The 13,442-nt window shown below is 45.7% G+C and overlaps 1 protein-coding gene across 1 annotated transcript in view; it reads right to left on the bottom strand.

The window, feature by feature from the left end:
• LOC100585797 (core histone macro-H2A.2) overlaps nt 1-13,442 on the bottom strand; it is a 61,069-nt gene that overhangs the window by 21,825 nt on the left and 25,802 nt on the right. The window contains exon 3 of the mRNA XM_030798302.1: nt 1,333-1,439. Coding sequence (XP_030654162.1) covers nt 1,333-1,439 — 107 coding nt within the window. The remainder of the gene's footprint in view (nt 1-1,332; nt 1,440-13,442) is intronic.

Here is a 13,442-nt window from a genome sequence, read left to right as displayed (position 1 = left end):
ACGTGGTTTCATCATGTTGGCCAGGCTGGTCTCAAATTCCTGACCTCAGGTGATCCACCTTCCTCGGCCTCCCAAAGTGCTGGGATTATAGGCGTGGGCCACTGCGCCTGGCCTGGATTTAATACAGTTCTGTTAAATGTGGCCTCCGCTTTCCTAAAGAAACTGCATAATACACCATTTAATTGGCTTTTCCCACTTTCAGTTGTAGAGCATTTCTCTGTAGGTTAACAAGGCATCCTGTGATGTTGTACAGAAAGCAAAACAAAGCAAAGCAAAATAGAAGGGACATAGAAGTTGAAACCAGGGATGTTGCCCAGGGCTCTGAAATTCCAAACACAACACAGGATAAAGAGCTTCCCATGTGGGGAGCACAGCTTGAGAGAATGAGGTTCAAAGGTCATTGCAAAGACTAGACCCAGTTAATGACGAACCAGTGGTCTCCACAAGCTTGCACATACATTCCGTCAGTAAAGTATGTCTGGCCATGCTCCTCCCAATCAATGTAAGTTAATTATCCATAAAGAACAGACATGTACTACTCCACTAATATATTCTGCAGATTTGAAACCAACACTACCCCAAGCGTGGTCTGCGACCATGGCTCACCCATGAACTGGTAGTTACCCATCAGTGACAAGAGAAGTATAGTAAGCATCTAGAAACTTTCACAGCAAACTGACAGTTATTGTATATCTGTTGAATCTGATAACAAAAAATTATGGCTTGTAGTTTGCTTTTTATTTTTTCTAGTAACTTTTATTACATTTTTGGAAATTATCAGTCCATGATGGATTAGCCATAAAAACGGCTTCTTCACTACAGTTTGAGAAGAATGAGATTAGAAAATAAAGATAAATGAAAAGAAACAAATAAAAATTCTTATACTATTTACCTACCACCTTATATATACTGTGGGTGAAGAGGGGCTATTCACTTGACTTTGGAGTCAGTTTTAGAATATAAAGGTCAGTTCTAAAATATAAAGAGTCTTCTGCCTTCATCAGAAAAAACTGTCAACTAACTTTGGGTGAAGAAAGTGAAGAGAATAACATTTGTGCCACACCTTCCTCAGCAACACACAGAACTTGTCTTCAAAGAGAAAAGAAAGGTCTGATAAGACCTAGAATATATCATGAGATCCATGCCAGAGGCAATTTCATTTTGAATCTGAATGATAGAGCTAGCAGAATTTGTTCTTTTATATGGCCTGAGTTTTTTTTTGTATAAATGTAATTGGGAACTGTAGCGGGAGTGACTCATGGCCAGCCAGGCCCACACATTAGCATGTTTGGCAAACCCATTCTACGGCTTCCCTCAATGCTTCAGACATACCTGGTTGAGCTCCTCGTCATTGGCAACTGCCAGCAAGATGTGTCTCGGGGCTATCCGGGCCTTCTTGTTGTCCCTCGCGGCATTCCCGGCCAATTCTAGAATTTCCGCTGAAATTACAAGGAGGCGTTAACAGGCAATCACAGAATGGGGTCTGAGCTAAAGCCTTTCTTTAGAAATGGCCTTCAAGTTTGATCACATTCATTCATTTGTGATTTCTATGTCTCGGCCTGGAAAGAAATCCAGGAAGCATAAGAGAATTCAAGTTAGTCCCAGCTACTCAGGAGGCCAAGGCAGGAGGATCGCTTGAGCCCAGCCAGGAGTTCAAGGCTGCAGCGAGCTATGATTGTGCCACTGCACCCCAGCCTGGGCAACAGAGTGAGGCCCTGTCTCTAAAAAACAATTTAAAAAAATTAAAAAATTTAAAAAAAGAAAAAATAAGTCAGGTCACAGAGAAGTAAGCTATTTTAGCAAGCTGTCATCTGATCCTGTGGCAAAACCTCCTGGTTGCCCGTCAGCGTCAGTTCTCCCTCTTCCTCTTCTTCCTTGGTACAGGACTTCTGATTTCTTTTGCCAAGCCCATAACTGCAGGAAAACTCTATTTCCCTTGATAAGTGTGGTTCTATGACCAATATTTGGCCAATGAAGGCAAGCCGTTGGTGTTGTCTGGTCCTTCCGGGAAGTGTCCATCAATGAAGGGGCCGTGCCCTTCTTTCCTTTCTAATGGTGGGCTGAGGACACGATGGCTGGAAGTTGGGCAGCCATCTTTGACCAAGAAGAGGAAGTTGTGCACGCTAGAGCAAGAGCACAGGAGGAAACTGAGTCTCTACCAATCTAGACTGTCTTTTCTAGATTTCTTCTGTATGAGAGCGAAATAAACTCTCTTGTTGAAGCCACTGTCTACAGAAGTGAATCCTGACCAATACAGAATCCTGCTATAGAACCTAAATTCCTCTCAGTCTGTGGGGAGCAGGGCCATCTCTGAAGAGAACAATGATGTACGTAACGTCTGTTCTGGGTGCCCACTTGGACTTCTCTTAGGCTCTCCTTTTTTTTTTTTATTTTTTGTTGAGATAGAGTCTTGCTCGTTCTGTTGCCCAGGCTGGAGTGCAGTGGTGTGATCTTGGCTCACTGCAACCTCCGCCTCCTGGGTTCAAGCAATTCTCCTGCCTCAGCCTCTTGAGTAGCTGGGATTACAGGCGCACACCATCACGCCTAGCTAATTTTTGTATTTTTAGTAGAGACGACGTTTCACCACGTTGGCCAGGCTGGGCTCGACTTCAGGTGATCCACCCGCCTTGGCCTCCCAAAGTGCTGGGATTACAGGCCTGAGCCACTGCACCTGGTTGACTCTCCTTTTCCTCTTTGCTCAATGCCCTAGGTCCTTCCTGTCCTAAAAGAAAAGTGGATGGAAGGACTGACTTATACTTTGGGATGAGGAAATGGTTAATCCGAAAAGTGAATTCCTAAAGGGAATGCCAGGAGACCTGCATAGGAAAGCACGTAGAGCCTGGGGGTCTTCCACATACTTCCCAAAACTTTAGCATGGCTGACTGTAACAAACACGCCATTTGGCCAATATGAAAAAATTGATAAGAAGAAATTTTCCTAAAGCTATTTCACATGCTATTAAAACCTTGGGGTAAAAAAAGAAATCTGTAGAATTGGTTTCTACTATCTATATGCTTTCCCCCTTCCTCTTCTGTTTTATTTTGTTATTTTTCTTTCTTCCTCAATTTTAGAAGGATGTTCTGCTAAATCAAATTTGCCTTCAAAAGTATGAATGAGCCTTTAAAGAAAAATTCCTTCCCTTAGAAAGCTAGAGGGAATGTGCCAATGTGTTGTTGTCTCACTGATAATAAGGGGGGAAAGTATGCGTGTGTGCGTGTGCATGAATGTGTTGTGTGTGTGTGAGTGTACAGGCAGGCATATGTGCATGTGTGTGCATGAATGTATTGTGCGTGTGTGCGTGCAGGCAGGCATATGTGTGCGTGTGCATGTGGGTATGTGCTGGGAGGATACGCTGATACAATGGCACAAATACTAAGCCCTAAAATTAACAGATGACTTTGTATGAGTCTTTGCAATCAATCTAATTTCAAATAAAAGAGCACATGAAATTGCCATCATTCATAAAATCTACGGCAATCACAAAAACTTGGCATAAGTATGCCGTATTAACTAAGCACATGTGATTAACAAAAAAATTAGAATAAAATAAACATTACAGTTAAATATTCATAAGCATTTCCATAAAGAAAAGTGCTAAATCACCATAAATTCGTTCTCACATCTTTTCCAGATTATTAAGCAATGAATATTGTATTTGCCAACAATTCATTTATGTAGCGACCATGTTTTCTGAATCAAAGATCGGGGCACTAAAATTTGAGAAGTGTGAGAATGCTTGTTGGGACAGCGGGATAAGGTATTCGAAATTAATGCTGTCTGTGAACCCACGGATTACATTGGAAAAATGAAATTAATGCTGTATTAGATAAGCAGGCTTGCTGTTTTCAGGCTGTTGCCCAATCCTTGCTTCCTCTTCAAAAGGATGCCCATTAAAAGGAAATGGAGTGGCCAGGCATGGTGGCTGATGCCTGTAATCCCTGCAATTTGGGAGGCAGAGACGGGTGGATCGCTTGAGGTCAGGAGTTCGAGACCAGACTGGCCAACATGGTGAAACCCCGTCTCTACTAAAAATACAAAAATTAGCCAGGCTTGGTGGCGTGCGCCTATAATCCCAGCTACTTGGGAGGCTGAGGCAGGAGAATCACTTGAACCTGGGAGTAGAGGCCGCAGTGAGCCGAGACTGGGCCACGGCACTCACAACAGACATAGTGAGATTCTGTTTAAAAAAAAAAAAAGAGAAGAAAGAAAGAAAAGAAAATGGAATTATAAAGCTTTCAAATAGACTTTATTTTTGGAGACAGGATCTCACCTCTGTCACCCAGGCTGGAGTGCAGTGATGGCTCACGGCAGCCTTACCCTCCTGGACTCAAGTGATCCTCCCCCATCAGCCTCCTCAGTAGCTGGGACCACAGGCTGGTGCCATCACGCCAGGCTAATTTTTAATTTTTTTGTAGAGACACAGTTTTACTTTGTTGTCCAGGCTGGTCTCAAACTGCTGGGCTTAAGTGGTCCTCCCACCTCAGCTTCCCAAAGTGTTGGGATTTCCAGGCGTGAGCCGCTGTTCCCGGCAGGCTTGCTTTATGGCTCTGGGTTAAAATGTGCAGCTCTCCATTGTGCACAGTGAAGGGAAGTGTGCTGCCCCTGTTCATCTCAAGGGACTCTCATTTCTGGGGTACACATGGGAGGAAGAAGCACTCCACTTGTCCCTTTTTATAGATGGGTTTGGGGGTAAATGAGCCTCCCAATTTTAAGCTTCTGAGCAACTGAATTGAATTTAGCATCCTGGATCATTACTTTCCTGCCTCCTGTTACCTGCATTTAGAGGGAGAAATTAAGTGCCCTCCCCAAGTTCATCAAATTGACTGTCAGCATAAGAGGCAGGGCTCATGGGAAGCACTAAATATTTGGAGTCTTCAGGAAACCCATGAAGGTCAGGTTATTTTCAGCTTGACAGACAGATGCACAGACATTCACACACAAAAAAATCTGCTGGAATCAAACAGCATAGGACGAGACTGAAGGCAGAGACTCAGCATGCAGCACAATTCAGGGAATGCAGACGATGCTTGGGGATCATGCAACTGGGCTCTTAAACCCTTTTGAAATAATTCATAAGAAAGAAAACCCTGATTATGTGTTCTAGTGCAAAAGCAGTGGTAGGACTTTTTTTTTTTTCCTTAGAGAGAAAAAGATAATACATCACAGAAAATCTACATCAAATAGTTCTTATCTCTGTCGGATGTTTAGTCTGGACATCCCTGAGACATGGACTTCACCATTTAAATGTTTGTAATAACATTAATCATTAGCCAGGCACAGGGCTCATGCCTACAACCCCAGCACTTTGGGAGGCTGGGGTGGGAGGATCGCTTGAGCTCAGTAGTTCAAGGCTGCAGTGAGCTGTGATAGTGCCACTGCACTCCAGCCTGGGTGACAGAAGAGACCTTGACTCTAAAAAAAAAAAAAAAATTCAAAGCAAATGAAACAAGAAAAACATTAAGCATCATTAATAGTTTCAAATGTTATTATGGCAACTATTGTCCCATGAACTATAAAAGTTTGCTACATTCTTGAGTGACTTTATTGATCTTGGGGATTTTATTAATCCTGCCAAATCCTTATAACAGCTGAGTATCTAGTAGTAAAAAGAATTTCTTTAGCCAAAAGGGATGCTGTAAAGCTCATACACATTATTTTGGAAGAGTCTGTGTCCTTTCATTTTGTATACAATTTAAACCAACAGTGGATATTCCAGCCCACAGAAGATGGGAAATAGCACATTAATTATAGGGTTGGGACAGGTGAGGTAGAGTGACCAAGACTCTGTCTCCTTCCCAGGCCCTTTCTTCCTTGTCCACTTGCCCACTGATTGGCGGTGTCCCTGGGGTTCTGTCTGTGCCTTCTGCTCTGCTAGGGCCGTGCAATCTTCTGGGGAAAACTCCATCGGACTCATGGCTCCAGCTTCTACCCACCCATATGTACTACTGAATCTGCACCTCCAGCCCTCCCATGATATCACCCAGATAGCCTCACCTGGGGGTTTCACAGGTAAAGCAAAATCACAGTCCCCAAATCAAAATCATTTCCCCAAACCTGCATTTCTCGTCGCCCTTAGGACTGGCAGCTCCATCCACACATGGCTCCTACTAGAGGCCTGGGAGTGATTCCCTATCCTTCCCTCTCCCACTCCCCATCTCCTTCCAGTCACCATGTGGGGTCCATCCAGCCTCATCAATCTCACATACTTTTGGCCTTCTTGTTGCCATCGCCTGAGTTAAAGCTCTCTTCTCTTCTAGCCCAGATAATTGTATTGGGTGTCTAGATGGTTTCCCCATCCCTAGTTTTGTTGTTCTCCAGATCCATGTCAGCAAGGCCACTGGTGACCCAATAGGTACCTTTGTGCAAATTAGAAAAAGATGCTCCTAGCCGGGTGTGGTCCCAGCACTTTGGGAGGCAGAGGCAAGCAAATCGCTTGAGCTCAGGAGTTCAAGACCAGCCTGGGCAACATGGCGAAACCCTGTCTTTACAAAACATACAAAAATTAGGCAGGCTTGGTGGTATGTGCCTGTAGTTCCAGCTACTTAGGGGGCTAAGGCAGGAGGATTGCTTGAGCACAGGAGGTCTAGTCTGTAGTGAGCGGTGATCACACCACTGCACTCCAGCCTGGGCAACAAAAACTTACCCTGCCTCTAAAAAAAGAAAGAAAAGACATTCCTGCCTCAAGACACTTTTTATATTTAGAGACGGGGTCTTGCTCTGTTGCCAAGGCTGGAGTGCAGTGGTGCTATCAAGGCTCACTGCAGCTTCAACCTTCTGGGCTCAAGTGATTCTCCCGCCTGAGCCTCTCGAGTAGCTGGGATTACAAAGGTGAGCCACCATGCCTAGCAAGATGTTTTACTTTCTGGATTTTGTTAGAACAAAACTCTTTACTACCATCTGCTGGAAATTCTCATAATAAATACACAAATCTTTGTAGTCTAGGATCTGAATGATATTGCCTTAAATGTGTATTCTTGTGCCGTGTACAACCTGCACGGCCACATGTGCTGGTGGTCCAAGTAGTCTTTTAAAAACACGAATGTAATAAATGAGAATCATTAGATAAGAAAATTTTTGGTGTTAAGTGGTGAGACCCAATTATCTGGAAATGACATGTAAATGACAAGTGTTTATGTTACACAATGATTTCATGGGATGTCCTGAAATCCAGCCCTATTTTAAGACCTACTTGTTCTGGTCAGTTGAAAATGTATTATATGACAGAACATTTTCTCTTCATCAAAATGATTATAAACTATTCCTTCTCAATATCTACTATCAATATCTACTGTCAGCACATACAAAATGCTACTGCAGAATTTGGGGCTTGTTTTTTCAGTCCATTTTTCCTCACTTACATTGGAGATGTGAACTGGACCAACATTATCACAATTCCACAGATCAAGAAACTGAAGCAGGAACGTGATAACCGTTCTGGGAGGCAAGCATGTTCAGGTCAGTGGGGCATTCTAGATGAGCAGCTGAGCATGCGCTCTTTGCGAGACTGTGCACCCTCCTTCACCAGGTTGGGGCTAGAGACACTGTGGCTCTAGCATCATGATCACATGTGAACCTGGGGCTAGCCAGACAGTCAGTCCATAGAATCAGGTGAGGCAGGCTGCTGTCTCTCACCCAGTGTTGCTGAGAATTTGTGCCCTCCTTTTTTGACTGTGTTGTCCCCAGCCTTCTCTTCCTGGCCATACCTGTGGCCCCAGGTTGCCTTGCAGAGGCAGTGTGTGGGAGAGAGGGCCTTCAGAAACCACAGACATAAATCTGACAGGAGCGGTAGACTGGCCAGGGGAAGCCCACCGATGGTGGCTCGTTGGCCCCCAGGACATCAGCAGGAGAATCCAGTTCATGTGGGGGTGAAGAGCACTGCTTGCCACAGAGATTTGGGTGGGAGAGAAGAGTGGAATACTGCCACTTAAGAGTTGTGTAATGAGGGTCACTTAGAGAGGCTGTGCCTGTGTGGGGGAAGAAGTTATCTTGGGGGTGCTTGTCTCTAGGGGCACACTGCAGTGTCTGCATCAGTCCCCAGCAGCCTTTCTTCTGGGAGCTGGAGGAGGTGCCTCCCCACCTGGGGCCAAGGCCTCCAGCCAGCTCTGGAGACCCCGGGGGGCCCAGCTTTCCCACGGGACTCCTTGTCTCTGTGTTTCCAGCTCTCCCCCTCCTGCAGGGGGGCTACACCCTGTTGGTGCTGGGAATCCCTTTGGTAGTCTGGTGAGGCCCAACAACTCTTCTCAGAACAAGGTGTTTGATTAAAAAAAAAGGAAAACATACATAACATACATCTACCATTTAACCATTTTAAAGGATACAATTCAATGGCATTAAGTATATTCACAATGTTGCACAACCATAACTATCCATTTCCAGAACTTTTTCATCATCCCAAATGGAAACGCTGTACCCATTAAACAATAACTCATCATTTCTCCCTCCCTCTCCCCAGCCCCTGGTAACCTCTATTCTACTTTCTGTCTCTATAAATTCACCTCTTCTAGGTATCACCTACTCTGGGTATCTCATATAAATAGAACCATACAATATTGCCCTATTGTGTCTGCCATCCTTCATATGCATAATGTTTTCAAGATTCATCCAGGTTGTAGCATGTATCAGAATTTTATTCCTTTTTGAAATATTATGGCTGAATAACAGCCCATTGTATGAATATAACACATTCTGCTTATCCACTCATCTGTTGATCGACACTTGGTTGCTTCCACCTTTCAGCTGCTGTGAAAAATGCTGCTAAGAACATGGTTGCACAAGTATCTGTTTAAGTCCTTTCTCTCTTTCTTTCTTTTCTTTTTCTTTTTTCTTTTTTTTTTTTTTTGATGGAGTTTCACTCTGGTTGCCCAGGCTAGAGTGCAATGGCGCAATCTTGGCTCACTGCAACCTCCACCTCCTGGGTTCAAGTGATTCTTCTGCCTCAGCCTCCCCAGCAGCTGGATTACAGGCACGCACCACCACACCCGGCTAATTTTGTATTTTTAGTAGAGACGGGGTTTCTCCATGTTGGTCAGGCTGGTCTCGAACTCCCGATCTCAGGTGATCCGCCCGCCTTGGCTTCCCAAAGTGCTGGGATTACAGGCTTGAGCCACTGTGCCCGGCCAAGTCACTGCTTTCAGTTCTCTTGGGTAAATAGCTAGGAGTGGAATTGCTTGGTTGTATTGGTAATTCTATGTTTAACTTTTTTAGGAACCATCAAACTGTTATCCACCGTGGCTGCACTCTTTCTTAAAAATACATTTTTTATTTTTAATCTTTGTGAGTACATAGTAGGTGTATATATGTATGGGGTACATAGATATTTTGATACAGGCATTAAATGTGTAATAATTACATCATGGAAAATGGGGTTTCCTTCTCAAGCATTTATCCTTGGTGTTACAAACCATCCAATTGTACTCTTTTAGGTATTTAAAAATGTACAATTAAATTATTTTTACTATAGGCTGCACCATTTTACATTTCATTCATTCATAAGATCTGGTGGCAGCTCTAATAACTACTTTGAGTGTGAAGAGTCCCCACCCCCTTTGTCTCCCAGTCCACACCTCCCACTTCTCAACTGACGGTGGTTTGGTTCTGACCTCCCACGCTGTCCTTGCCAAGGTCACCATGACCCTGAGGTGGCTAGATCTTTTGTACTTGTCTGGTTTTTTTTTTTTTTTTTTTTTTTTTTTTGAGACGAAGTCTCGCTCTTTCACCCAGGCTGGAGTGCAGTGGCGCAATCTCGGCTCACTGCAGGCTCCGCCCCCCGGGGTTCACGCCATTCTCCTGCCTCAGCCTCCCGCGTAGCTAGGACTACAGGCGCCTGCCACCGCGCCCGGCTAATTTTTTGTATCTTTAGTAGAGATGGGGTTTCACCGTGTTAGCCAGGATGGTCTCGATCTCCTGACCTTGTGATCCGCCCACCTCGGCCTCCCAAAGTGCTGGGATTACAGGCGTGAGCCACCGCGCCCGGCCGACTTGTCTGGTTTTTATCAGCGTGACCCTTAGGGGCTCCTGGCCTTCCCTCCCTTCCCTTGGCCTCTGACGCGTCACATGCTCACATCTTTCCTCCTTACCCTCTGGCTTTCCTCAGCCTCCTTTGCCATCCTTTCCCCCTCTCCCTGGCCCACTGGGCACACTGGTGTCACTCATGCTGGGTCCTGTGCTCTCTCTGGGTGACCTCCCTCACTTCCACTGCCTTAACACACCGATGTGAACCTCCCGCCCACAGCTCCCTCCTGAGCTCCCGACACACCTAGGGTGTCTTCACTCAATAAGCGCAATAGCCACATGGATGGAGTTGCTCATGTGTGCCGAGCAGTGCTAAGCACTTTTCATGCATTATTTTATGTAATCCTCACAGTAACATCATGAGTGGTAAAGCAATGAGCCTGAGGGTTCATAGCTGATACGTGGCAGAACCAGAATCTAGGTTCAGGCCTGGCTGGATCCAGCATTTCTATCCACTCTGCTCTTCTGGACATCTTCTTTTTTTTTTTTTCTTTTTTTTTTTTTTTGAGAGACAGGGCCTTGCTTGCTCACCCAGGCTGAGGATCGCAGTGGTGGAATCATAGCTCACTGCTGCCTCAAATTCCTGGGCTCAAGGAATCCTCCCACCTCAGCTTCCCTAGTAACTGGGACTTAAAGTGATTCTTCTGCCTCAGCTTCCCAAGTAGCTGGGATGATTACAGGCATGCACCACCATGCCCAGCTTATTTTTGTATTTTTAGTAGAGATGGGGTTTCATTATGTTGGTCAGGCTAGTCTTGAACTCCTGACCTCAGGTGATCCACTCGCCTCGATCTCCCAAAGTGCTGGGATTACAGGTGTGAGCCACTGTGCCCAGCACACACCTGGTTAATTTCTTAATTTCTTGTAGAGACGAGGTCTCACCATCTTGCCCAAGCTGGTCTGGAACTCCTGGGCTCAAGTGGTCCTCCTACTTTGGCCTCCCAAAGTGTTGGGATTACAGGCACGAGCCACTCTGCCCAGCCCTCTTAGACATCTTATAGACACCAAAGCTCAACAGGTCCCAAACTGAGCCCCTCCTGCTGCAGCCTGGTTCTCATCCATTGCTCCCTACTTCAGGTACAGGCACCATTCTCCATCCACTAGCTGCTTTGCTCTCTCTTCTCCTTCCTCTCGACCAGACTTTTTTTCTTTTTTTTTTTTTTTTTTGAGATGAAGTTTTGCTCTTGATGCCCAGGCTGGAGTGCAATGGCACGATCTCGGCTCACTGCAACCTCCACCTCCTGGGTTCAAGTGATTCTCCTGCCTTAGCCTCACGAGTAGGTGGGATAATAGGCAAGCACCACCACGTCCGGCTAATTTTGTATTTTTATTAGAGATGGGGTTTCTCCATGTTGGTCAGGCTGGTCTCGAACTCCTGACCTCAGGTGATCTGCCCGCCTCCACGTCCCAAAGTGCTGGGATTACAGGCGTGAGCCACCACGTCCAGCTGGCCAGACTTCTTTTACCCATTCCCTACTCCTTTTGTCTCCAAGTCCACACGTCAGTCTACTTCTCACCCCATGGTAGTGTGGCCTGAGAGAAAGTAGCTAGTCCACGCTTACAAGATTCATGTCATCCTTGATGCCTCTCCCTGCGGATCCAATCCATTACGGAGCGGAGCTGACTCCACTCTCCAGAAAGCTCCCAGATTTTCCATTTCTTTTCACCATCCCCACTGTGCACCCTTGGTCCTGGCCACTGTCAGTTCTTTACAAAGTGACACTAAAACAACTCCACTGGTCTCCTGGAATCTGTTCTTGCTCCTTGACAACTGATCTCTACCTAAAGCCAGAGTGATGCCTCGCATATGCTGCCACCTCTCTTTGATGCCTCCTCTGCCATATATGTGTGTGTGTGTGTGTGTGTGTGTGTGTGTGTGTGTGTGTGCGTGAACCCTCAACGTGGCCTTCAAGGGTGGTCACAGTCTAGCGCCTGCTGCCCTGCCCCCATTTCATCTCTCACTCCTCCCATTTCCAAGCTCTGCTCTTGGCACATTAGAAAGGGCCACACACTCTTTTAAACTTGGAGTCTTCCCCCTTACTCCCCACCTCCCTTACTATCTTCCTGTAGTTTACCTGCCCTCCTCCCCCCATCTGAATCTGGCTGACTCCCTTCCTCACCTGGCTGCCCATCAGAATCATTTGGGGGAGCTTTTAAGAATCCTGATGCACGGAAAATACCCCAGAATCTCGGGGGTGGGACCCAGGCATCAGGATTTGAAATCGATCGATAGGAGAAAATGCAGGGTTGACAGCCTGGTTTAGGTCTTAACAACACTTATGTTAGATTAGGCAGCCCTTCCCCCAGCCCGCACTTCCCGAAGTTCCTCTCATTCCCTGCCCGACAGCACCTGATTCGTATTGTGAGGCGTTTCCTTCTTGTCCTCCTCACTAAGCTCTAAGTCCAGCAATGGGAAGGACCAAGTTAGCTGGTTTTCTGCTGTATCTTCAAGACCTGATACAAATGAGGCACTCAGTCTAGATTTGTTTCATGAATGTGGAAGTCATTTCAAGGGTGACAGGAGGCTTCCACGCTTTGACCCCCCTTCCCTAAACAGAATCAATGGATACCTCTTTAAAAAACAAACAAACCAAAAAACAGACTAAAATCCCCCATGTCACTTACTCAACAGTAGCTTGCAATTCCACTAATATGATTCATTCCTTTGGATTAAAACACCTTGTCTTATTAAAATGCAAATTCAGCCAAAAATACACCACCTTAATGGAATTAGTCATTTATACTTTGTCCTGAATGATTTTGTCAGCTCTTAATAGAGGGGGGAGGAGAAGAATTACCATTTATTGAGTGAATCCTATACGCCAGGTGTTTTACACATATTAGCTCATTGAATGAGGTTAAATGAGCTAGTTCTGGAAACACCTGGAGCTCAGAGAGGTTAAGGTAACAGAGCTGGCCAATGAGTCATCCTGATTGGAACCCACATCTGAGCCTGCACTCTCTCAGTGCCTGCCTGCCTTTGGGGGAGAGAAAGGGCACAAAGAAGGGAGGGAAAGGACACAGAGGACAGGCCTGGGCCTCAGGAGACCAATGTCACCTTCTCCTCCTCCACATGGCCCAGGATGGTCTGGACACTGGGACTAGCCAGGGGCAGGAGGACTTTGGCAATGGCACCCTTGCAGGTGCTCATCCTCTCCATGTTCAACCCACCGTAAAAATGGCCCAATTCTATTGCGGGAACTCTGCCTAAGGACTTACTGTGTGCGCTGACGTGGAGATGCTCAACAAATGCTCTTTGAATGGATGAACGAACAGGAAGAGGTAAGCTTCGTTTATCTCACACATCTGAACCAAAGACTAACAGAGATGCCAGGGATTCCAAAGGCCAAATTTTGTATATGCACTGGGTTAGACTTTTGCCAAATGGAGGCACAGGAAGTACTTAGTTATTTTCATCACACAAATACTGG

Source organism: Nomascus leucogenys, chromosome 18, assembly GCF_006542625.1.
Source record: "Nomascus leucogenys isolate Asia chromosome 18, Asia_NLE_v1, whole genome shotgun sequence".
Lineage (NCBI taxonomy): Eukaryota > Metazoa > Chordata > Mammalia > Primates > Hylobatidae > Nomascus > Nomascus leucogenys.
The sequence above is the reverse complement of the archived record's forward strand: the minus strand, read 5'-3'. Positions and strand labels throughout refer to the sequence as shown.